Here is a 25,465-nt window from a genome sequence, read left to right on the forward strand (position 1 = left end):
ATTTTTCTTTTAACCCCTATTCTTTTGAGTTCCATTTTAGGTTTTGTAAAAGAAAAAAAAAACCCTGCCAAATATTCTTCTTGGCAGCCAGAGAAAAAAAAAAAACCTGCCAAATATTCCTCTTGGCAGCCAGAATGGTAAGGGTGTAGGCATCTGCTCTAATAGTCTGTGGAGGGAATCAGACTATGAACTAGTCTGTCTCAGTAGCCATGGAGCAGAATGGCGTCTTAGAGGTGCTATGTGAAACAAGCCTTCTTCCTCTGTAACCCCACTTTTTGCTAAGCGTAGCCCAGGAGAATAGAAAACCCTGTCGTCTTTCTGTTCATTCAAGAGGGTTTTGTTTTAATGATTGTTTTATATGATTCTGTTAATTCTGCCATACGTCTCAAATACTAATATCATATATATGTTCCCCTAACATCCAGTCTGAGTCAGGTTTGGTGTTGCCTCACCAAGGCAGCAGAATATACAGTCTTTTTCAGAAAGGTTTATTTTTTGTACAGGGTATGTTGGACTCTTCAAAATGAACATTTCCTCTAACCACTACGTTCACATCCTGTCCTGAGCTGATGTGACATGAAAGCTGCTTGGCAAGGTTCTTTTTCCAGAAACAACTTTTTAGCTGTCTTGGTAACTTTCATCTGAAAGATCTAAAGCACAGTTACTACTGCTCCACTTAGTTCATCCAGTAGGCTCTTAGTACTTTGTCTTAATAGTTTCTTTTGTCCAGTCTATGCTGGCCTGGCTCCCTTGTGCTGAAGAGCCCTGTGGTTTTGATCAGTTTGGGTGCGTATGTTTCCAAGAACAGGAAAGCATAGTTCTCTATTTTAGGCAGTATCTCATGCTTTTCAATTGTATATGTGCTCACTGACGAATCTATTTGCTGCAGTCTGTTTTGCAACAAAGGCAGAACCAAGGGGATGTAAGTGATGAAGCTCGGCCTCCCAGCATATTGAGCTACTTGGCTGCCTGTGATTTTGATGTACGTGGGAAGAGCGAGCCTCACAATCCTGCAGAGACAAGTGAGGCAGACTCGTTCAGCTCTGAGGATCAGAAAGGCACAGAATCCAGAAATACAACTCCAGCTCTAGACCATAGGACGTTGCCACTGGTGATTATTCAAGAGACTTGTGCAGAAGAGCAACAGCATCCTCTTCCAAATCACACAACTCTAGATATCCTGAAGAAGACGCCGTGTGTGGATGGATTTCCAAATAACCCATCTAGTTTTCTGCATCGTCACAAAGGCAGCAGAGGTTCTTTCAGCCAGACCAGAAATCGCCGTTTGACGGAGCAAGAAGACATTAGCCAGAAAAGCTTGAATGCCGCAAATGACCTAAAACGAGATGGATGTACAAAGTCAATCGATAAGACTGTCCAAGAAGTGTTAAATATGCTGAAATTGCATGATGTGGGGCAAGCCCAACTGGAGAAATTGGAATACCAGGTTTCATCTCTGAGGGATAAATTAAAGGTATGGTAGTGTTTTACTCCTGGTAGATGGTGCAGCTTCCACTGTTACTCCTAAAACTGTAGAAGTTTCATGAAGCTGTGGTGGATTTGATTTAATGATGTATCAATGGCATGTTCCCAAAAAGTAAGTTTGGCCACCAGAGGTCAGGCACTACTCGGAAAAGGCAGCCTTGAGAGCTAACTACACAGGAGCACTATGTTGCACAGCATGTCAGAGGCAGCCTTCGAATGCTGAGCACAGATCAATAAATTGGAAAAAGAAATTAAGAAACTGCATGCAGTCAAAGTGGAAACTAGTCTGGGCTAAGCAGAATCTGAACTGTATGTCAGAACCTCTGCGTTTTGGTTTGCTTCTAATTTTTTGGATGTTTTTCAGGTTTAGTATACCTTGAGATGACTGCATCAGTTCATCAAACCTAATGTTTCTCCAGGATCACCTGGCTTTTGCAGGCAGTTCAGTCTGTCTGACAAGTCATATGATGCTGAAAACACTTCCTTCTTTAGAGGAAAGGTCCTGGAGAAGAGCTTTCTGCAAGCAGTGGGTTATATTGCAAATTTGGTAGTGTTGTAGTACATGGGGCCAGTGTGCAGACTTGGGACATAAAATACTGTAAGACTTCATCTAAGGTCTGGAATAATAAATGATGTTAACAAAACTACACTGACTTCCTATTCCAGTGCAACCACTTTAAAAATACAAATTAAAACCCAACAAACTAAGTGCTCTCAAAGCAGCCTTTCCAAGGGGGAGAGAGTTAGTGGTCCCATGAAATCCACTATTGATATAGAAGTTCTTGGATACTATGCTGGAATGCAACAGACCCCCAAGATTGCTACTCCTAGATCTGAAACAGGGAATAAGTGAAAATTGCACTACTGGCAGAAGATGCAGAGAAAATCAGCTCTCATACTAACCTTAACAGGCATGGAAATCCAAAGAGGAATACAGACAGATTAAAATATTGCAGGATATTTTGAATTTAATTAGCAATGTTATTTTGGAATCAGAGTGCTGTACCAAGAGCTAACTTTCCTGATGTGTTAAGAATGAAATCAGAAAAGCAAATTGATTTGTTTTCAAGAGTGATTTGAAAAACAGCGAGGAACTCATACAAAATGACTTGATAAATACAAACAATATTTTTCCTTCCATTCCATCAACAGCTAAAGACACTCCATCACAAACATTCATCGATGGAAAGTTTAATGGTGGAGACAGTACTGGAAAGTTTTGACTTTCTAAACGCTGACTGTAGTGCTGATGAGCTTTCATTATTTGGAAGCATAAGAACAGCCAGTATCAGGTATGTATCTGCAGCACTTCATTATAGGGGACAAGGGAAAGGGGTAAAGAGGGCTGATCCCAGGAACACTTGCCAATACACCGATACACTTTACTTGGCTAAGTAACGGTTGTGCAGAGCTGCTATTGGTATGAACATCCAGGATAGAAACCAATTTTTTTGAATACTCTGAGATTTGTAATTCAGAATACCTACCAGACTGAAATGGCACGAAACTTAAACTGAACTTATGGAAAACATTGCAGAATGATACCTGCAGGATACAGTGGAAGGCCTAACATGTAGGGCTGCTAGAAACAGATTGCAGGAAACAGGCTTATTGGGACGATGCTGAACAGTTCTGCCCTAGCAAAGGAGAGCTACGAGTAACTTACAGAGCTCTTCTACCTGTTCTTTCTTTTGAATTCAATTTTGTGTTTTGCAAGTTGTGTAGCACTGAAACTTATGTTCCAGAGCTACAAGCCTGATCCCGGGAGACTTACTACGCTCCCAGTATCATCGAGTTGGGAGAACACCAAGGGATTTGCCTGTTCTATGTGCCGCTTTTGCAGTTCACCCACTGCAAATGAGCCAGCAACTCAATTGACATTATCTGGAAGCATCTTTTACTAGTATTGATTCTCCAAAATGGGATTTTGTGGGATCAACTCATCTGGTATTACTGTCTTAGAATGCGTTTTAGAAATAAAGTCCTCATGTTTTTAAGAAGTGTTATAAATGCAATAAAAAATGCTGTTATCTGTTAAATGCCACCTGGCTTGTACTTCTGCAACTTGCTTGAAGGCTACTATTGAGACTGCACGTCTTCATATTTACTTAGTGATGAGGGGTTTAACTCTTTCTTTTTCTTCTTTTTTTTTTTTTTCCCCTCATCTCAACAGCACATACAATGACAACACGCTTCAGTCCCTGAGCTGTGAGATGAGAACAGAAACAAGAGATGTAACTACTGGTGATGACAACTTAGATGCACTTTTGATAACTCATCTGAAGCTGTGCAAAGGCCTTTTGCAGGTAAGGAATAGCCTATGGGTTTCCAGGGCACTGGTTGTAATTGTTGATTCTGATAATGGACAAAAGTGAACATGTAACTGGTTCTTTTATAAAAGCAGAAAGACTCAGAATAGGAATGGAGTCCCAAAAATGCAGTGTATAGAATCATAGAATCATTTAGGTTGGAAAAGACCTTTAAGATCATCGAGTCCAACCGTCAACCATGCCCACTAAACCATGTCCTGAAGTGCCTTGTCTACGTGCATGCATGTATACATGTGTATGCACAGAACATGTCATACAAAACTCTGCTGCTTTTTTTCAGCCTCTGGGTTTTCCTGAAGCTCGCAGTAATACCTCTAGGCCCAAAGTAGGCTGCAAATGCAGTAGGACAGATTTGGGTTGAATTGTGTATCAATAACAGGTGATGCATTTTTTAATGAATGAAAAACTGCTAGCAGTAAGAAAGAAACTGGTAGCATGTAGGGCAAGAAAAAACTCTTATCTCGTCTTGAGACCTCTTTCCTCAATTAATTTTGGTTGTAGTGCTCAAGCACATTATCGTCCTCAAAGTATTACCTCTGATGAGAATGGGCAGCAGAGGACAGTGTAACTATTAGTATTGATCTGCTACACAGCTGTCAATGGACAGGGGCAGGGAAGAATGTCAAATGCCAGACAGCCTGTCCCAGCATAATGTGATCTACTCATCCTGTTCTCCTGAGCAGTTTTGCACTCAGAAGTGACCTGTCCGTGCTGTGATGGGAAAAGAGGCCTTTTGAGAGCAGCTGGTGTGTTTTCTCACAGATTTTAGAAGTTTTGATTCTAAGAAACAAATCCTCATTCATCTTGAGCTTGATACTGCCTTTCTTTCAGCTACTAAGATAAGCATGTTGCATTTCAGAAACTGAGGTCACCAAATGTAGCCCAGGTTGTGCAGGAGAGCATTTTGGAAGAAGTATCAGAGCAGACGCGAGTCCTGGGGCATGTCTTGGATATGTCTGTTGAAGAAAGTGAGTAACTGCATTATTCTAAGGCATGCCAGAGATGTGAGAGGTACAGGTAACTCTGCTTGAGCTTCCCCAGACACATCAGGGTTTCATTCTAAATTCATTACAAATGTTCACATAATTAAAAGAGCTCTCATATCTAGATTCTTAGAAAAAATAGGGCTCATTGTTTGTATGGTTTTTTTTTCCCCTGCAAGGAAGCAAAAAATTTGAAGAAGTTTGGCTCAAAGAAATAGTAGCTGAACTGATATGTTTTAGAAACAGGGATGTTATAGATGATGGAGTTTGCAGTCAAAGAACAGCAGAATAGCCTTAATAAAATCCCCTTTTGTATCTATGCTTTTACTTAGTAAGCAAACAGCCCAACTTCTGTACACATTTGCAAGAAAAGTTTGGCGTGCAATTTTTCCCATCACAGGCCTTCCTGCTACTAAATTCTTCCACTGACTGTTGGATATGACAAAATGATAAGGGCACAGTGGGAGACTTTGAAGGCTTTTCTTCTCATCTTAGTAAATATAGTGGCAAGAATGCAAATTTTAGTTGGAAGCATTTGCTGACAGATGTTATCCTGAAGGATGTGAGAATAAACTGTTCCCCGGAGCAAGGCTCCAAAGGGCCTTTGGCACAACAAGATGAGGAAAGTGTAGGAGTCTTAAATGCAGAACACAAGTTCAACATCTCTGTAGGTAAGAGTGAGAAATGACAGGGTTTAAATGATAGCGAGAAACCACAGGGTATCACTTCAAGTGCTCTTCTGAAGTGTTTGATGAAAGAATGCCTGCCTCAGCCTATGCACTGAGGTTCAGAGTTCTCCACTTGTGAAGGTACTTATGACAGGATCTCTAAAATGCTTGGAAATGGCACATCTCTTGCTGGTAGAAGTGGAAACAGTTAAACTTGCAGAAAGTTCTTCTGAAACTCAACTCAGATGCTGGGTTAAAATGAATAATGAGAGGCAGGAGAGCTGCTAGGTATCTCATTCAGGTCTCGTAATGACAGTTTAGGAACTCAACCCGAGCTTGGTGAAATCAATGCTTGCAGATGTTAAAATACTGGCAGCAAATCTCCAGCTTTGAATAAAGCCATCTATATAACACAAATACAAGTTATGCTGACACATCTCTAGATATGCCATCTGGTGCCTAATTTCTCATGTAAAAACCAAAATCTGCTAGACCTCACTGACTTTCTAAAATGTTATTTTTCAGTTATTCAGAAGACTAAAAAGAAGAAGCACTATCAGAAAATCTGGAGTGATCTTGCAGAGCCTGGCAGCGTCTTGTTTGCTTCAGCAGAAAGATTCCATCATGCACTAAAATACACATTGATGCTCAAAGTGAAGGAAAAATACCCTGGTCAATTAGAAGCAGGTACCAGTCTGTTCCTTAAACACAACAGAAGGCCCCTCTGGTTTCATTTTATTTCAAGGCTAAAAATTGTCCTTGTGCATTTTAAAAATAGACTAAAACTTGTATGTACTTGTTTTAAGCAGCTTACATCTAACCAACCTTTCATTTTCTCATTTGTTCTTTTCTGTGTTACTTTCAGTATTGCAGAGGTTGCTAGAGCAGATCATCACCTGTGATGGGTTGCTCCCCTCTCTGTACCTCCAAACAGAACCGGTTACTTTATTCCAATTTTATAGCTACCTGGAGAAACACCACATTATCAGCCTGGAGAAACACTTGGGAAAACTTGCTAAAGAAGGTAATGGCAGTGCTTGGCTCCTTCGTTTGAACTCACAGGCCCAGCAGCTGGCTGTTGCTCTCCAGGTTACTACTCAAGATATACTTTCAGAACAAAAAACAGCCCAACCATTAAATTGACAATTTGTTTCCATTTTAATTCCCTTTATGACCATGCAATTTTAATTAGAACAGGAAAGACATGCTTGAGTCCCATATCTAGCCGGGTAGAAACAAAACAGAGGTATGAAGGACAGGTTTATCTTAAGTGCCCTAAAGTGTGTTCTGTGATATTCTGAAGTTAAAGCAGAAACAAAGTTGGCAGCAATCTACAGCTAGATTCAAGGACTGACTAAATGTCTGTAGCTTTGTGTGACTATTGCAGTTGTAATCAGACACAGATAATGGCAGTAAAATTTCAGAGGTTACTAACGTGCATTTTCTGGCACAAGGTAGCCAGTATGTTGCTGAAGCCTAGTCCAACATGTGAAAGTACTTTTAAAACTTAGTCTGTGTCAGAAAAGAATTCTTTCAAAAACAGTCCTGATATTGGCTGCATGTTTAGTCTTACTTTGATGCAGATGACTCGTCTGGTGGGGAACTGAGAACTTGTGCATTGCTAGTCACTGAAAAAGACCTGGAATATTCTTCAAACTGAAACTGTCAATCCAGTGTCTGATTTCTTTTTCTTTTTTATTTTTTAAATATAGAGGGTTTTCTCTTTGGCCAGTACAGCAAGATCTTTCAGAGATGTTTAAAAGTATTTTGCTTGATCGTGTTTTCCTTATTTTAGGACTACTCCACTTGTCCTAATGTCCAAAGGCGCAGGAGTTCTTTTGCACTGTATGTTGTACTCAATACACGCAGGTCCTACAAGGACCAGGGCTTTGCTGCACCCTGTGAACTCAATATTGTGAAATAATAATCTCTGCTCCATTTGTCAGACAGTCTTGGCATAGGAGGAAATGAAACAATGACAGGGAAAGAAGGTCAAAGGCACAGTCATCCTGATTTGCTTCCTGCCATGCTTGGCTTGCTTATTAGCCATGTGAATAACTCCATGTGGCTAAAGGAGACTGAATAAGAGAGGAGTTTGCCTTCTCTTGGTAATGTCTTCATTTGTCAGTTAGTGAAGTTGAGTCCTTTCACTTGCAGTAATGCTAACTGAGGAGCTACAATGCCCTGGACGGCTGAAGAGTCTTAAAAAATTGAAAGGAAAGCGACTGAACAAACTCCAACCTCTACCACAGACTTTACGGCTGCTTGGGATTTTGCAGCTAGATGACAACCACCACGTCAGCAAAGCAGCCACATCCTGCCTCTCCCGTGCGGCAGCAAACAAGAACTTCAGGGGAAAGGTAAAGACTGCAGTTCTTACTGGCTTTTCTAAATAGATGCTGAAATACATGGAACTTGTTTTATCCTAGAATAGCACTATTATCTGCTCTGCACTTCATTAATCTGTTAACTAGAACCTAAACTACATTAGTGCTCAAGTGATTTGTCTATACCCTTTGTTCAAGACAGGTAAAATAGTGCTGATGTCAGTTTATAAGGCCTTTCTTCTATTTTTTTCCTTCTCTTTTTCATCTAGGCTCTCTTTTTTTACACTGATGTTTTAGCTGACTGTGATGCAAGACTTCAGCAAGCTGCATGTTTGGCCCTTAAAAACCTCAGAGTAAGTATTTACAGCTCTGCTTTTTCTGTGCATGTCTGGCCAAAACTGCTAGATGCAAAAGTGTATCTAGCTGCTTTTTTTTTTTTTAAGCTGGTAGGGTTAGTTTCTCAGCTTCCTTCTATTTGGAATTAATGAACTCTTTGGCTGCCGAAGTTCCAAACTATTAATGCTATTCAAAAAGCAGCAGGCAGAGGGAGCTGCAGGCACCTTGGAGTGTCTCAGTTTGATGTGACAGGCACAGTACAACGGCAGAAAGGATGTTTTTTAACTTCTGCAATATTGTCAGTGGTGATGGACAACAGGCACTGTCTGACTGGGGGACATCTAGCATGTAGAAAAATGAGCAACAGTCAGCTATATATGGAGTCAGCTTTAACTACAGAAATTTAAAGTTAAATCAGTTCATCTTTGTTTAACAATAGCTGATTATAGTCAGAAAATAAAAGTAATATTTGCGTTACTATTATAAGAAACTGTCAGATCAGATTTAAAGCTTTCCAACAGCCACAAGTCTGTAATAAGTTATTTTGCACACAAGGGATTATTGCGAGTACAGTTTTTACAAACATGTAGTCACAAGATAGGCCCAACAAATCAGAGTCTTATTCTCAAAGTCAGATTTGCAAAGCAACTGTTGCCCTTGCACAACCTGCATTAACTCTTTCAGTGAAGGTGCTGATTGATTTATGCTAATTTAATGGTGCTGCAGCAGTGAGCTGTTCCCTACAACTTTTACACTTTTTCATGCCCTAAAACAGGAGAGAAAGTAGCAGAGGTGAGATTGTGCTCAGAAAAACTGACTGCAAGCTAGTATGTTGAGGGAGGAAAGAAAGGTCACAGTAGAATTGGGATGCAAGAAGAGATGGGAGTTACTATGTATTTGTTTATCTTTCAAAAAAACGTTAATCAAAATGCTTGCTGAAAAGCTACTGTTGCAAATTTTTCTTTTAAACAGGGTGTTGAGAGTATTGAGCAGGTTGCCCACCTGTGCCAATCTGAAACAGAAGAAGTTAGGAATGCAGCCAGGGAAACAATGTTATCCTTTGGTAAGTACAACCTTAAAATACAGATTCTGAAAAAATAATGCGAAATAGTGCGGAACGAGAACAGGCCTGAAGTTCAGCCTGAACACATTGAGGACAATGGAAATGTTTCATGAACAGCTATTTCATGCCATTAAGATAAACTTTGTATCACATATAATAACCAAACGTTCCCATGAAAGTTTGTAGAACCGGGCCAAGGAGATTTCTGTAGGATAAAGTGCTTTAAGAACCACTAAACTTTTTAAATAAGTGACAGGTAAGTACTGAAAGTGCTGATAGTGCTGCTGGAGTACTTCTTAACAGTAGTACTGGCATCAGCAATTTTTTCCTCCTAGATTTTGTAAAAAGGACATTTGAATCTGGCAGGTCACAATAAAGCCTCTTCCAGCTCTGAGATTAGCTAAACTGATTTAAAGATCTTTTATATAAATCAGAACAATACCAGACTCTTTGGACTGGTAATCTCCTCTAGCCACCTACCAACTGACTGGTTACTTCTAATTTTGATGTTCCTATTCTTCAAATGGTTTCACTCTGAATGCTGGAGGGGTAGAGTACAAACAAAATGGATTTTATGCTGGTTCGTTACCTGTTACTTCACCTGAATTCAGTAGATCTACAGTGGAATTGAGCTGCTAATGAAATGTTAGTGTTCCCAATTTGCTACTGTCTGGTATTTGTACTTCTGCTGAGGGCACAGGAGCATTCGCCTAGGCTAAATATCTTAAATGCACAGCTGCTAGAGAGGATGTCTAGTTTATCTAGGAGACAGAATTTCCCTGTTCTGTTCTTCCTAAAAACCCTTCAATTCATGCTTAGTTCTGGGGATCTCCAGACTTGCTTCACAGAAACACTCAGATTCACATGTATCACAAAACAAGTTTTCCAACTGTGATGTTCCAAATCGTTACTCATGTGGAAACATTTACAGAAGGCCTGGTTTTCCATGGTGGCTTCCAGCAGTTTTTGGAAAACTATTCCCTTAGAGATGTGTTTGTCACTGCTGAGAGTTCTTGTCAGTTCCCAACAAGGTCACAACAGAAGTATTTCTAGAGTATCACATTTCTCAGAGTGTTTCTAACTGCTTTCTCTTCCTCAGCCTCTGGTATATTTTCTCTTTCTCCATAGGTGAAAAGGGACGGCAAGCCTTTGAGAAAATGGACAGGATTTGCTGTGAATTAAGAGAAACTGTACAACAAGAGGCTGAAATTGAAATCACAGTATTTTAGTAGTGGAATATGAGGAGCTGAATCATACTTGTCCTCACAGCCACGTGTGAGGATTTTGTTTTGTTGTTTATCAGTGTCTGGTTTACTTATGCCCTGCTATATACATGCTGCATACTAACAGAGTACAGGTTTATCTCCAAAGGGGGGGAGAGTTTGCAGTCTGCACTAAGTAGACTGGAATACGTTTTCTCATTGTCTCTCAGCACATGATGAAATATCAAGTGCTGGATGAATAAAAACTAGGATCTCTTAGAATATGGAACCAGGTTGTCACTTGAGTTAAAATCCCCATCTCACTGGAATTATCTGCCCCTGCTCAAACTGTCAGTCAGTCAAATGTGATCTATTTTCCCATAAAGTATTTTATGAATTTGGCATTTCTCAAAGAGGAGAGAAATGATCACTCTCCAACAGTCCATCTAGAAACTAGCAGACAACAGATCATTTACATCAACTGCCACATACATTAGAAAAAAATCTAGTGGCATTGCTTGGTGGTTTCCTTTTCTTGCACAATTTAGTTGCGGAAGGAAAGCCTGTTACTTCAAAAGCCAATTTCTTCATAAGCATTGTAACTTAAGATAGGTTCAAGCAAGGACTGACAAGGATATGTACTGAGTGTATATCCTCTGCAGTTTACAACAGGAAGGTATGTATTGTATTTGCCATGTGCAGGTCTGACTGACATATGGACAACTCTGTAGAAGTTGTTTAGGTTGGTTGTTTTTAAATTTATTCATTTAGTCACAGATTCAAGACTTCTCATAAGCATACACCCATTGTCAGGCTCCTTATTCAACACTTAGGTAACTTAGTGGAGGGTAGCCATAAAGAGAAGCCTGGCTTCAGGTGAAATACTTGAAAGGGTTTGGCTTGTGTGTATATATATATATTTTTTTTTTACATATATATTACTTTTCTATTCAGTATTTATTTGTTGGATTTCATACTGTTTTCTAAAATTCTAATAAAACATTTGAGACAAGTTCCTGCAAGTGTTTCATACTGATGTGCTTGTAGTGTTGCAGACAAGTGTAAGGCATTAAACCCCCACAGGGAATTAAGATACTTAATTGACATGCACCTTAGCTTGATATGCAGTATGTATGTCATGCACCCATTCTATATGCTGTCTGTGAAAGGTTCAGGCTTATACTGTTGAAACAGGCTGAGCTACTGTTCTGCTCTTGGGATTTAGTTTGGAAATGTGCAGCTTGCTTATATACTTGAAGTCTTTACTGATGACTTGAAGTCTTTACTGATGAGCTCTGAATAGCAGGACCATGGTGTTAGGTCATGCTGTAGTAGAACAAATTAAAACTTAATGGGCTGCTTATCTGTGCTGTAACTCTGCTTTTAATTTACAGATTCATTTAAAAGCAGGGGAAAGAAGTTTTTCTACTTTGGTAAATCCTCTACTTCCCCAGTCCCCTCTGCCCTGCTCTTCCCCTTCACCAGAAGGGGAAAGGGAAACAGCCAGTTGACATGTCAGAGACAGGGCAGCTCAGTCAGCTTTGCCTGAGCTGGGCTTTAAACCCAAACAATAAGGTGCTGACAGTTTCTGAGGGGCAGTGCATTAAAACTCACCACAGCTGCTTTAATACCACTTTATCAAACTACTGAAAATTCTCTTTGCAAGCACCTCTTCTCCAGTTGTAGCTGTCCTTAAACATATAAACAAAAAGGTAAATACTTTAATCTAAACAACATGGAAATTGGATGACTGCAGCAGCTGTAAGTATGCTGCCCTATCCCTACCACATGCAGGTTTGCATTAAGGCACAACTGAAACTCTTGTGCTTGAGAGTTACTATACTTTTTATATTACACTGATTCCTGAGCCAAGGTAGTTAAAATTTAACTGTCTAAAGTGAAAGACTAGAGAAGGGAGATGTATGTGTCTGGGGGAGATACGGGCTACTTATTTCACTGCTTCTCCTTTACTGGAGCTCTGACCTACAAGGAAGTTCTTACAGTAACATTTAAATCACTTTCCTCTACAAAAAACCCCACCAAACATTATGCTAGCCCCAGTCTGCAAGTGGTTCAAAACAAGAGCCAGTGGCTCTAGCCCTGAGAAGACAAGAAGCAATAAGACTCTCATGTACGTTCTTTAAAAAAAGAATTTTATTGTTACAACTAAAATGAGAACTGAAAACTTGTATGGGAAATTGAAAAACTGTACAATTTTACTATAACCTGTGAGGTCTTTGCAGCGGCTTACACAAAAGACAAGATACCTGAAAATGTATTATACCAAAACATTTAGCTTTTTTGTTTTTTTATTTTTTTAAAAAAGTTTATTCTATGGCAATCTGTAAAAAAGAAAGACCTGATGAGTAAATATTTGCTTAAGGCATATAGCAGAGCAGCTCACTAACTTTCTAACAAGTTTAACATGGATGTTTGTCCATTTTCCAAGAATAGATTAACCAATACACCCACTTTGAAACACTACTGTATATACACACCCAAACTACTACATACATATACAGGACATCAAAACAAAAATGTTTACAGTTCAGTGTTATAAGCCTTAGACACACCTCACTGGGCTTGTGGGCTATTCCACTGTCTATCCCAGGACAGTGTAAGTTTGGATTTGTAACAGTTGAAAGAAATGGCAAAATACATGGGCAGAAAGGGGGATGTTCAAAACTTTGTCATCTGCAGAAACTTGCTCTTGGTAGAATCATTTGCAAGTGAATTATTCTGGATTCAAAAGGAAGGATGCTTTGCTTTCCTCTCAAGCCTACCATTTAAAATATTCCCTCTTGGGAACAGTATGGAGGTGGTTTTTGTTTGTTTGTTTTAAAATGGACCACTGCTTCAGGAGCCTGTATTCCTGCAGATCAAAGAATGCTGTTGAGATCTTGCAAAAGAGGCTTTCCTCTCCCTCCTCCAGTGCAGCTTTGAAGGTAGCACAGCAAGTCATACCCTGAAATCGCTGAGCTATTGCTTGCCTCAAGTGACCAGAGGTGAGGTGTGAATATGGCTTACTAAACTCTCTGGAATGTCTGTACTATACTTACTCAGCTGAAATGAACCATGCTAAACAACCGGGTTACACTGAGTACGCAGAAATTCAATAGGAAGTCATGCCAAGTATTAGGCGAGTACATGTTATCTGATAAACACCAAATCAGTCTATCGCTGAACGAAGATACTTTCAGCAACACCCTTTGAACCACAGCCACTTAATGATCAGTTCATGCAAATATAATTTGGGCACATCAGTAAGCAGAAATATAAGTTCTTTCACCTTTCAAGCACATGGTATTTAATCAGGACACTAGAAGACTTTACATGCATTTTAATACAAATGGGGTACAAATGTTGCCTTAGAACAATATTCTACCAGATGATGGAGAGGATAGTGGGGACAAAGCAATCACATACTGCATCTTAAATACACAGATGAGCCATTATATATTACCATTTTTCTATACTCATTTTTCATGTTTCCAGTAATATAACTAAATATTGACTGATTACAACATTCCTCCTTTCAAGTACTGGTCTGACCAACAGTCTCACAGGTAAAGTATTGATTCCCAGTACTACCTGAGGATTTATTATTGTACTTTTGAAAAGCCCTTGATGCAAGCTTAACAAAACACAAAATAGAAATAACTCCCCCCACCCCGCCCAGTTCACCAACTTATTCACTGAAGGAAAAGAGCTACACCTAGAGACAGCTCTGCAAAAATAAATACGGAGTGGAGAGAGACTTACATAAGATACTCACTCCATAGTGATGTTTGCACTGAGAATGGTGATTAAGTGCTATAAATCTAGAAAGCCTTTAAAAATAACAAGAACTGACTAGTAACACTGTTGCAAATCAGCTGTCATGGTTTAGTTTCAATCACTACAACTTTCAGTAGTGAGTTTACTCCTATCCTCTGCACCATGACACAAGCAAAGAAATCTTTGCTGCTATTGTTTAAACTATTAATAATTTGGTACTAACAAGAGGAACGGCATTGACTAAGACTGTTTAGTGCAATGCCAACATCCAGTCACAGTTCTACCAATGCACCCAAATCCTTATTTACAAGCACTTTACATTACCCAAGCCCAGGGCCTGCAGAACGGGCCCACCGACTGAGCGAAACAACGTAGACACAGCGTGGCATAGGACAAAACCACCCATCTCCCTTAGCTTACCTTAGGATAGCAACAACCCTGTCGGCAGAGGTGCAAGACTTACCCTCTTACACCACCATGTACAATAATTACCGAAGAGCGTATCTTCAAGCCAAACTAAAGCCAGTATTTTAAATCTTTGCTTTAAAAAAAGCAGAACACACAAACGCTTGCATCATAAGCCAACTGATACGTTCACAGACCAACATGTCTACTGTTAAACTTTTTACATCTTAAGGAAGCTGCCACAGCATTAATTGCTCTGGATTTATTGAAATGCTTTCCTGTTCATTGCCTGCAATGCCTCTGAGTATGTTACCTCTCTGGCCCTTGCAGGAAGCATGCTATTTCTTACGGAGCAGATGTAGAGTGAAACTGCATTTTACATTCCAAATGATGAGGTTTACAAACTAGTCCTTCTGAATGCCAGCTGCACGGCTGCAAAATGCTGGTGGACATGTTTTGGTTGAATTTCCCTTCCTGTGTCTCTGTCTCCCCTCATCCTCTCCTAACCCAGAATACAAAGGTAAAAACAGCTTTACAAAGGATGGTGCAATGTAAATAGGCATATGTGCAAGTAGAGTGCAACAAAAGTCAATGAGGAGATACACTTACTAAAAACAAAAGAAAAAAGAAAAAAAAAGAAAAAAAAGAAAGGAGCTTGACATGTTGGGATACCCTGAGCAAATGCAGAAGCCTGTTTCTATAAACACATGTAAAACAATAAGCTCTTTAAGAACAGTTATGCCAAGATTAAATATATCAATACCACAGGCACTGCCCACAACTCAGTCTTTAACGATGAAGCAAGTTTAAAAAAAAAAAAAAAAAAAACAAAACCCAAACCAAAAAACCAACCACAAGCACCCCTCCCCCAACACCCTCCCTTCCAAAAAGTTTACATTCTTCAGGTATGTGGGTTTCTTTCTCTTTTTTTGGGAACTCATCAGTATAAGTCATGTATTTGGTTACAACACTTGGAGAGTACAAGCAAGTTTCACTTGTGCCTAGTTTTTCTGAAACACAAAAGAAGAACTGGCTTTTTAAAAAAGGCTAAAAACAACAATGTGTTGTAATTCTATTATTTAGTTTAAAAAAAAAAAAAAAGAAAAAAAGGAAAACAGACTATTTGGCATTTTCTCTGCTTACTCCTGAATATTTTAAGGCCCTGAGATTAGAATATTATGTTCTTGGGACCACAGGGCTAGATAAAACCCTAGTGCATCAATTCTCTCTTTAAGCCCTAACCGAAGTTCTGGCCTTTCAACCTAAGATCTACCTCCACTGAGACAAGGCTCACATGCCTCAATTAGCTTTCTTTCAGAGAAGCTTATTACAAACCGATCAAATCGTTGGTGTTTTCTGCAGGGTCGATCTTGTTGGCATGTCCATCAATGAAAACACACCCTGTAACAGAGATAAGCTCCTGCCGTGAGGAAAGTGAACATGCATATATTCACTAGAAATGGCTTCCAAGTTGTCATCATGTTCTCATCATCCTCTTCTGAGTTTTCTGACTTCATCGACTCTTCTTTGTGGGGTGAGAGACGCAGATTTTCACCAACAGTTCTCCTCCGAATTTCAGTGTCTTGACTAGTGCTTAAGGACAAAGACATAAATATTCAGTACTGGATTCTCCATTTAGGAGAGAAGCCATGCAGACTCTCCAAGAGCACAGCCTCACCCACTGAACACCACAGACAGAGCTGCAAATCTCTTGCTATCAGGAACTGCAGCAGATGACAAACTAAAGCCTATTACTAATTATTACAGTTCTGGCCATTAAATTACAGGTTTAGAACAGCACGTTTGTCATGAAAAGCCATGCTTGGGAATATTTTGTGCCCTTTGAAGAATAAGCTGACTTAGTTTTAAACACCACCTACTCCCATTTCTTATCACAAATGTGCTACCTGCACTGAGACAGGTAGTGAACTAGCACCAATCAAACCTACATCCAGGTCAGGAGAATATTAAGGTTCTAAAATCGAGCATCTGCCCAAAAAGTCAGAAAATGATGGAACTGTGGTTGCTCATGCAGCCATAAGTTAGAGTGGCTAAATGCATTGTGATAGCTTTTAATGATGGAACTGAAGATCTCCTCACCTCTAATACTCTCTAAACATGATTCTGTTCCTAGATACTAGACCGCCATCCCGTTGGCAGTATGTTGACACCCAAAGAGGCTTCTTAACTGAGCAGGAACTTTTATATCTCCTGTACAACTCCTTCCAGCTGAATTTAGAAAGCATCACCATGCTGTGAGAACCAGTGGGGTGGTAACCAGCAGGGAGATGCTTTGCAGGGGGATTTCCTAGATGTCTGCTGACAGCTTAAGTTTAGAAGAACTCAGGAACCTTCCATCCCAGACACTAGAGTATCTGGGCAGGAAAATAAACATGCTTAACAATTCTGCTTCTTCTTCCCTTGCCTCTGCCAGCACAATGTCTATTTCCCACCCCTCCACTTCCTCCAGCCTCACACTGTCCCACATCCTTTCACATCAGACTGCTTCTCTACTCTCTACTCCTTCCCACTCCTGTCTAGCAAGTTTCACTTTCCCCCTTCTAGATTCACTGTTGCAGACATGAGGACAAGAGCGATGATCACAAAGGAGGCCTGATCCTGCAGCAACAGTACTGGTACAGAACAAGGGAGCTCAGGATTCAAATCCTGGCCTTTCCTAGTACGCCTGAAATATCGCATAACATAGGATTTGACTTTAGCAAGGTAAAAGGTAGATGTCTGGTCCAAGCCAGACTCTACAATCAATTAAGACGGGCAGTTCCAGAGGATGACCTAACTCCAACCTCAGACAAGGGACTATAATAAATGAAATGAATCTGAGTCTGAGCTCTTTAGAGCTGGACATGTCTTATGTTCATTTACACTAAACTGTGTAAAGTATTTCCAGGAAATCATTTACTCACTGAGAAATTCAAATTTATACAGCTAATGAGAAGACACAAGACACCAGCTTTAAATCCATGCTTTTCATTAGGCGTGGAAAGCATTAGCTGCTATTTCACATACCAGGCAAATATTCTGGTAACAGAACTATACTGTCACTAAGGGAAGAAAGAGGGAGGTGCTACCATTGCAGTATTTTCTTCTTTTGTAGCTAAGCCTCCATCTGTGTCTATTCCTATTTCCAAGATTTCCTTTCTTTTTAGTAAAAATGTTTTGAATTTGAGTATTTCACTTCCAGAATCTCCCCAATGAATTAAGAAAAATCCTGATCAAAACATTGTTTCATGTTGAGCAGGGAAACACTTCCGTTTTACCTCCTTGCCTCCAGCAGAATTTGGAGGGAGACAACAGGTTCAGCTCATGGTGTCAGCCTCTCCGCTATGTGGAATTAAAAGGAGGTTTGTTCTGAAGAAAGACTATTGGAAACACATCTCGCTAATCTCCAGTTCCCAGAGTCACACACTCCCCCACTGGTTCAGCTAAATAAAATACATCAAGCCTGCCAGCTGCATCTGTTGAAAAGGCTTTAATTCTGTGGAAAATACTAACACTTGGTATTTTATTCCAATATTCCTATGGGAACCTGAAGATGTCTTGTTATGAGACCATCTAGTGGGGGAACACTAAACTTTCCGTTGATCATCCCTGGTGGGTGTAGGGTTTTTTATTTTTATTTTTTAAATTTTGATTTTTTTTTTGTTCTGTGTGGCATTCATTTGGTTGTTCTGAATAAAACTAGTTAACATGCAGAATGCCAGCAACACCAAGGCATTCGGATTTCAACCAGTTCCACGCCACTCCGATAATTCAGGAGTGACATCTAGTGGTTAAGCAGGCAGGAACCTTGGCTCCTCTGCTGTTCTACTGCTTGTGTACACAGCATTTCTGCACATTTATTAGTCCTTACAGTTTAGGTTACAATGACAGGTAGAAAAGTTCTCTGTTCATGAGCCCCCTCTACTCCTTTCATTGCAAGTAGCATTGCTTACAATTAATTTCACATTTCTAAGTGCAGCCAAAGCTAGTCAGCCTAGTTTTCAGCTACATGACTAGTACCCGCCTCTAAGTAGTGAAAGAGCTCCTCTGTAACTTAACATATACTGCATGTAAATCAAGACTAAACCACCTCATTATGCCGTCACTTTTTCTTTTACTCTAGCAGGATCCTGTAAGAGGCCCTAGCTTATGTGCGAAGTTAAACAAACATGCACGTAAGACCTTTACTGAAAAGATTTTGCGTTGGAACTACTATTAGACTAACTTGATCAAGGTCAGCTCAGGTCCTTCTGGATAAAATACCATTTATGAGCAAACGTCCTACAACATCTCAACGCCGCAAGCCAACTGGACAGTCGTCTTGAGACAGTTAAAAATGTGAAACTAAATGAATTACCTGTCTGCAATCAGTGGCACAGATGAACGAGCTCTGCCATCTGGAACCATCTCTTCTGCAGTGCTGACCGAACATCTAATCTCTTCCTCTACTACTTGATGTTTAGGAAAGAATTCTGTGTGTTCATGCATCCTTCCATTGTGCATTTCTGAGGTTCGCTTTGGTGGTCTGGGAGGTGGTGGGGTATGTTCAGGTGGTGGGTCCAGGTCTTCATTGGAGAGCTCTTTCCACTGTTCCTTCAGGGAAGGAAAAGCCCTATTAAGCTTTTCTCTATTTCTTTTACGTAAGCTACTATAACTTTTAACATGGCAGGGTCTTTATACTCTACCTTTTCATTTATTCTTAGAGTTTATTTGCATTGAAAAAAAAGGAAAGAAAAAAAAGACACAAGAACTCCAAACCTAAGCTACATCCGGTACACAGAAGACAACAGCTATAAATGCAAGAGATTTTAATCTAATTCTGGAAAACGTAAATAGCACAAAATAGAATCTGTGTTGCTAGAGTTCTGCTTACCATAAAACAAACTTACAGGATTTAATCATAATACTTAAACTTCTGGCATATTAGAAAATTGTTATTATCTGAAATGAAAGACAAGGCCAATGCAGCCAGCCTACACCCCAATTACAGTGTTGAAAAGTACACAAGGCCACCTGTTATACTACAGGTACTTTTTTGAAGGTTCTTATATACAACACTTTAGGTCGTGACAGATCATAAAGCATTGTATTTAAGAACCCCATAATATAAAAATTTATTGAAGACAAAGCAAGCATGAAATTTAAAGTTTCTTTCTATTCTGTTCATCCCACATATTTGCTACAGTTAAAACAGAGTTGCAGCTCACTACCTTAGGCTGTGCAGTCAATAGTACTCACTTGCACTGAAGCATCTCCCATAATGAATTTTGCCCCTTCAATAACAGCTAAGTAGGAGAAACGGAGCTGATCGGCTGTCTGTATAAGTCCCATTCTGTACTTCCTCATTTCTAGGAGAACCTGTCTAACGTCCACAGAAGAAGGATCTTTCCGTTTGTCCATCTGAAGATAAAAAATTAAAACATGCTTTATGCTCTGATGAGATTCACTACAATGACTCGTTTTGTAGTAGGGCCTTCAGACTACCCTCCATATTACAGAATTAATAAACTAATAAAAAACTGGTATCGGCAGCTATTTATTGGGTCTCTAAAAAGACAGAGAGGGGAAAACACACTGGGCCTCCAAAATGTTGTCCATTTTCCCCTTTTCGTCTTTTTTATTTTGAAAATATAATTTGTGGGGGACGGAACATTTTAACCTAGGCCTGACTTCTTTGTATTAGCTGCTCTCACAGTGACAGAATAAAGCCAAGGGAACTCCAGTTTTATCTTAAAGTCAGGACAATTTCCTCCTGCCTACAGGCAAAGTTGTCTCTCTAAAAGGAAACACATTACATTCATTTTGCATTGTTTCAGGATAGTTCACACTATTACTTAGCAGACATCTAGTGGGTTTTTTTGTCTTAACCATGAGGGCGAAGCCTATCTTTGCAAATCTCTCTAGACACTTTTCTCCAGACTCAAAATGGCCAGTTAAGAACGAGATCTGCCTTGGAATACACTCCCAAACCAGAATATGAGTAAGATAATGGGAAACAGCGTGCAACAATACTTCACAGAACATACCACAGCTCTTAGTAAGCCTATAGCAAACCATTTCTCAAAATAACTCTACAGAAATAGCATATCATCTAGAATAAGTAGTTCTTACCAGTAGAAGACATGTATCAACCAAACAAAAAGTTCCTGATCTCCCAATTCCTGCGCTGCAGTGCACCACAACAGGTCCATGCTCAGGGTTAAGCGAGCCAGACTCTCTCACTTTGAACAGGAAATTGAGGAATGAAGCAGGTGACTCTGGGACGCCAAAGTCAGGCCACGTAGTATAATGAAAGTGCAGAATCTCTCTAGTTTCCTGTGTCTGTAAAAACAGTATTTAGGAAGTCTTTTAGCTTGGATACACGAGTCAGAAGTATTCAAAGCACAGCTGCCTACAACAATGTTCCCATCAGCAAACACAATTCTGCGTTCATTTTCCTAGCAAACAGTCACTTAAATATTTAGACATACAGCTTTAGACATTAGACATTTTTACCTTTAGGTCAATTTCAAATCTGTGCCTTTGGTAAAATTTCAGCTACTTCATTTGAAAATAACTCTGATATTTATGGAATGGAGGCATGTGCCTGTTCAGCTTTGTATGCTACTCAGACTACACTGCTTCCACTACATCTTTAGAACAGCTGACTTAAATTCAAATGACAAAGTTCCATCAGTCTGAGGGAGTTTTTACAGCTGCATAGCTAACAAACTAACTACAAAGAATTCTCTCTTGTGTTTTCTCTTGTTGTGAAGGTCTCCCATTTTGAGCAAAGGGAACTGGATAAGTAAATTTACTTATTTATAACATGGTTTAGTTTTTTCAGTACAGTTCAAATGCTTGTATCGCCACGAGATAGCTGGCACTACTGCCTTCCAATTTCTAATGACAGAATATCATTTGAAGATCTCTCAAAATGAAGTACCTCAAGTTACAGAAGCCCTTTACACTCTCTCCATACAAAACCCTTACACTATCACAGCTGTTCCTTTACACATTTGTTCCCAACCTGAAAACTTTCTTCAAAACTACTAAACCGCTGGTAGTCACATCCTCCTAGAATACTGAGCTACAACCATCAAACATGTCTATGGCAGATGTCGTAGTGAATACACACCACAAACTACATCAACTGAATTCTTACTCAGGTAGAATTTAGTCAAACTCATATCTGCTGTCTCACATTTCCTGGCAGGATGAAGCATGCAAGATGCTAATAGATGAGCAAAGGAATAACTGTGTCTTCCAGTAGTGAGCAGTACCAGGACAGAACAGAACTCAGGCTACCATGTTGCAACATACACACCTAGCTCAGCACCAGGACCTTATCTTCAGTGATCTGTATTCAGTGAAAGTTAATGGTATTCCTCCTTAGCCAGTCTCCCCAAGGAGCTTTAGATTAGCCCTCACTGCTCTAACACAGGGCAATGTTGAAGAGGAGAGGAAGGGTGGGAAAGAGCATGTATATTTTTATTTTGGTATTGTGAAGAAAGAAGAAAGAAGAAAGAAGAAAGAAGAAAGAAGAAAGAAGAAAGAAGAAAGAAGAAAGAAGAAAGAAGAAAGAAGAAAGAAGAAAGAAGAAAGAAGAAAGAAGAAAGAAGAAAGAAGAAAGAAGAAAGAAGAAAGAAGAAAGAAGAAAAAAAAGAAAAAAAAGAAAAAAGAAAAAAGAAAAAAAGAAAAAAAAAACAAGGAAAAAAAAGAAAAAAACCAAGAAAAAAGAAAAAAGAAAGAAAAGAAAAAAAGAAAAAGAAGAGTTATTTCTCTTACAGCTAGTGGCCTGATCCTTGTACCGAGCTCCATACAGCTCATTGCAGGACCAGGGCTACAACAGTTCCTGCTTTCTGATGAAGGCCATCAATGCAAAACCTGAAGATTTAAACCAAAACCTAAAAATAAACCTTAGAACAAGACACAGGCAAACAGGCAGCTTAAGTGACAAGAAAAGCAATTATTTCAGCCTTAACACAAAAGCACTAGACCATCTGTTAAGTGATTTTATAAAGGGTTCTCTGAAAGGTAGTGACAAACTAACCTTCTCACTCAGTGTACAGCTGAGACATGAAAACAATTGTAGTTTCCCTAGAGAGGTTTCATAAATATTTAAGAGTTTCATTTCCACAACACACTAGAGGCTGAAGAACAATCTCATGCAGAATCACCAGTTCCAGAACAAAATCTGCTATAATTTGTGACGATCTTTTTCAAGACCTTGTTGATGAGGAGGTGAATCACCTCAGAGAGATTGAAGAATCTGATTGGTACTAGTTTCTGTACTTACTGTAACGTTTTCCAATTCTAGCTGTCGTACTGTGTAATATGATTTTATATCTTCGGATATCAACGTTAGTTTCAAGTTTGTATCTTCAAAAAACATTTCTTTCTCCTCCTTCCGTGGCCAGTACTGTGCACACTTTATCTAAAAACAAATAGGAGACATTTATGTCATTTATGTTTGTGTAAAAGGCAACAAATAAACATTCTTAAATACACCATTTTCTTATGATCTTCATCTGCTTTTATTATAAGGAGGACCAATACTAGTGTGAAGAGTATCAGTCTTCCTTCATGTTGCAGAACCGCATCTTCAGTGAATCTTTTGTATGAGTCAAATTATTTTGACCCTGACTGAACTTATGAAAATACCTAAGGATTGAGGATAACTTCATTTAGGTAGAGCTCTCTTTCTTCTACACGTAAGATGAAAGACTGTGAAGCTATGGAATCTCATCAAAATCACCAAAGCCATTATTTACTTTAGCTTGTGTCAGACCAATAATAATGAACAAACAAACAAAATCTAATAACTTTCTAAGTATAAAAGCTCTTGCAACACTCTGCCAAAATCTGACTTTTAGTCTACTCTGCTTTTTATTATCCTCATGTCAAATATTTAAATTTCAAAAGAAGAGATAGATGTTAACATGAGCAGAACATTCTGTGAAAAAGTATTATGAATTCCACAAATAAGCTACATACAGAGAATTACAACATTGCTAATTTGCAAGTGTAATATCAGATGAGATTTTGGGTTACTCCATTCACTCACCACAAAAATGAAAAGAGCAGCAAGATAATTTTGATTTTACATGGCACAGTTTAAAAGTAGAGCCAAACAAAAAAACCCCCCTGCATTCAGCAAACATTCCCATTACCTACTTCTGACTGAAATTCAATTTTCACAAGAAAGTTTCCCAGAGAGCTTAGTTTTACAAAGACTGCTACATGCTAGAACCTTAAATGAGTCAACCAAATAGAAAAGTAGCGCATTTTGCAGTGTGCATGAAGAAACTGAAACTAAAGAAATTTGTCAGCAACATGAATAGGAAAGTCTGCAACCACGTTTCTGACTGTTGAATCTAAGGATATTGTGACTGGGAGAACTGGCCTGCTACTTCTGGCACTAGGCACTGCTCCTCTAAAATGGGATTATGACCACCATATGCCCATACCTAAACATGCAATAAGAATGGATTGTTGGACACGGCTAATGCCTCTTTTATTAAAGAGCAAATAATATAGCTTTAAAGTTGAAGAACGATGAAAAAAGAACAGCATTCTCAAGACTAAGATGATTTCTGACAGCATTTTAATAAATAAGAAAACCCTTCAGTATTTTATTCATAGGTAGACTAACACTAGTTTTGCCCAGACTAATTCTAGTTCTTATTCAAAATACATCCTCTAGTTTATAAGGGTGTAAAATGCAGTTATAATTCTCTGCACTTTTTAAAAAAATTATTATTAATGTTAAAGAGACAGCAACTGGCTTTGGGTCTAATTTCTCCACCAAATGTGTCTGCAAACAATATTTTGTTGTGCTCCACTGTAGCTCCCCCACTGCTGCTTGCTGAGAAGCGTAAGCAGCCTGCCCTAAGGGATCACAATAATTCATTTCGTTCAAAACTATTGGCAGTGCAGAGAATGAGGGGGAATGGTTGGAAGGGAAGAAACTATTGAAAAATATGGTTACTGCATCTCTTTTAAAGATTAAATTTCACTTGCACTGCAAAAGCAGCAAAACACTCAAAAATCAAGACTGCAGTTTATTAAAACACAACTCATTGCACAAGAATTTTCCTGATTATTGGGAATTCTTTCCTGATTATGCAACACCATGTACCACCCAGTTGTCACTGGTGGATACCCAACATACCTGCTACCCATCCTCCAAAGTGTCTTTATACTGACTGCACTGTAACATTCAACTTTAAATTGTGCATTTCTATCAGTCTTTAAAATCGCTTTTGTCTCAAATTTGCACACTGCCAAGTCCACTTTAAGGATGGCAGCTGTGGAATTAGATAGAGGCAGAACTCTGACCCATGGATATAAACCATGCCTGATGGTTCCTGTCTTCTCCACCATCAGAAAGGCTGAAGCATTTCCTCTCAAGACAGCAGCTACTCCATGTGCCAGAGGAACCAAAACTTTTTATCAATCCAAAGATAAATTACTTAAAATAACCCCAATTGTTTGTTCTTCTATTGTTTCCCTTCATCTTCTGCCTGTCTTGTCTAATGTAAACCTCCTAAAAGGTCTGGACAGAACCTAGCTCACCGCACTTGTCCTAGGAAGTAAAGTGCTTGGCTTAACAGCTGGTTCCACATCACCCAGAACATCATTGCTTAAGACAGATGCCAGGTGAAGTACTTTCAATAGTACCTCCATTCTTGTCAGACCTCTAATGAATTTTGTAAAACAATGATACTGGTGGAGAAACAATGGGCCTTGGTGGTACATTTAATAATCAGAGCTCTTATTGTGTGAAGGAAGCCTGGAGTCAAAGTGCCTAACTACTTCAAACCCACTTCATAATGCTTGTGAATGAACACTTGGTGTAAATGACCTTTGAGAGGTGCAATCTGTGTACACTGAAAAGAACTATATTC

At 39.3% G+C, this 25,465-nt stretch overlaps 2 protein-coding genes across 13 annotated transcripts in view; one reads left to right on the forward strand and one right to left on the reverse strand.

Annotated features, from left to right (window-relative positions):
- Positions 1-11,406, forward strand: part of RIPOR3 (RIPOR family member 3) — a 53,707-nt gene extending 42,301 nt beyond the window's left edge. For all 9 annotated transcript variants that reach the window (XM_052787786.1, XM_052787724.1, XM_052787770.1 and 6 more), the window contains 10 exons: positions 890-1,474; positions 2,638-2,777; positions 3,659-3,791; positions 4,675-4,783; positions 5,992-6,153; positions 6,332-6,490; positions 7,624-7,826; positions 8,063-8,146; positions 9,102-9,192; positions 10,321-11,406. In XM_052787786.1, coding sequence (XP_052643746.1) covers positions 890-1,474; positions 2,638-2,777; positions 3,659-3,791; positions 4,675-4,783; positions 5,992-6,153; positions 6,332-6,490; positions 7,624-7,826; positions 8,063-8,146; positions 9,102-9,192; positions 10,321-10,421 — 1,767 coding nt within the window. In that variant the 3' untranslated portion in view covers positions 10,422-11,406. The remainder of the gene's footprint in view (positions 1-889; positions 1,475-2,637; positions 2,778-3,658; positions 3,792-4,674; positions 4,784-5,991; positions 6,154-6,331; positions 6,491-7,623; positions 7,827-8,062; positions 8,147-9,101; positions 9,193-10,320) is intronic.
- A 1,120-nt stretch (positions 11,407-12,526) lies between these two features.
- Positions 12,527-25,465, reverse strand: part of PTPN1 (protein tyrosine phosphatase non-receptor type 1) — a 47,148-nt gene continuing 34,209 nt past the window's right edge. For 3 of the 4 annotated variants that reach the window (XM_052787811.1, XM_052787829.1, XM_052787820.1), the window contains 5 exons: positions 22,855-22,992; positions 20,688-20,897; positions 19,815-19,976; positions 18,934-19,169; positions 12,527-16,169 (listed from right to left, as the gene is read on the reverse strand). In XM_052787811.1, the coding sequence (XP_052643771.1) occupies positions 15,962-16,169; positions 18,934-19,169; positions 19,815-19,976; positions 20,688-20,897; positions 22,855-22,992 (954 nt within the window). In that variant the 3' untranslated portion in view covers positions 12,527-15,961. The remainder of the gene's footprint in view (positions 16,170-18,933; positions 19,170-19,814; positions 19,977-20,687; positions 20,898-22,854; positions 22,993-25,465) is intronic. The other variant, XM_052787817.1, reaches the window with a different exon arrangement.

The sequence above is a fragment of the Harpia harpyja genome, chromosome 1 (genome assembly GCF_026419915.1).
Source record: "Harpia harpyja isolate bHarHar1 chromosome 1, bHarHar1 primary haplotype, whole genome shotgun sequence".
Lineage (NCBI taxonomy): Eukaryota > Metazoa > Chordata > Aves > Accipitriformes > Accipitridae > Harpia > Harpia harpyja.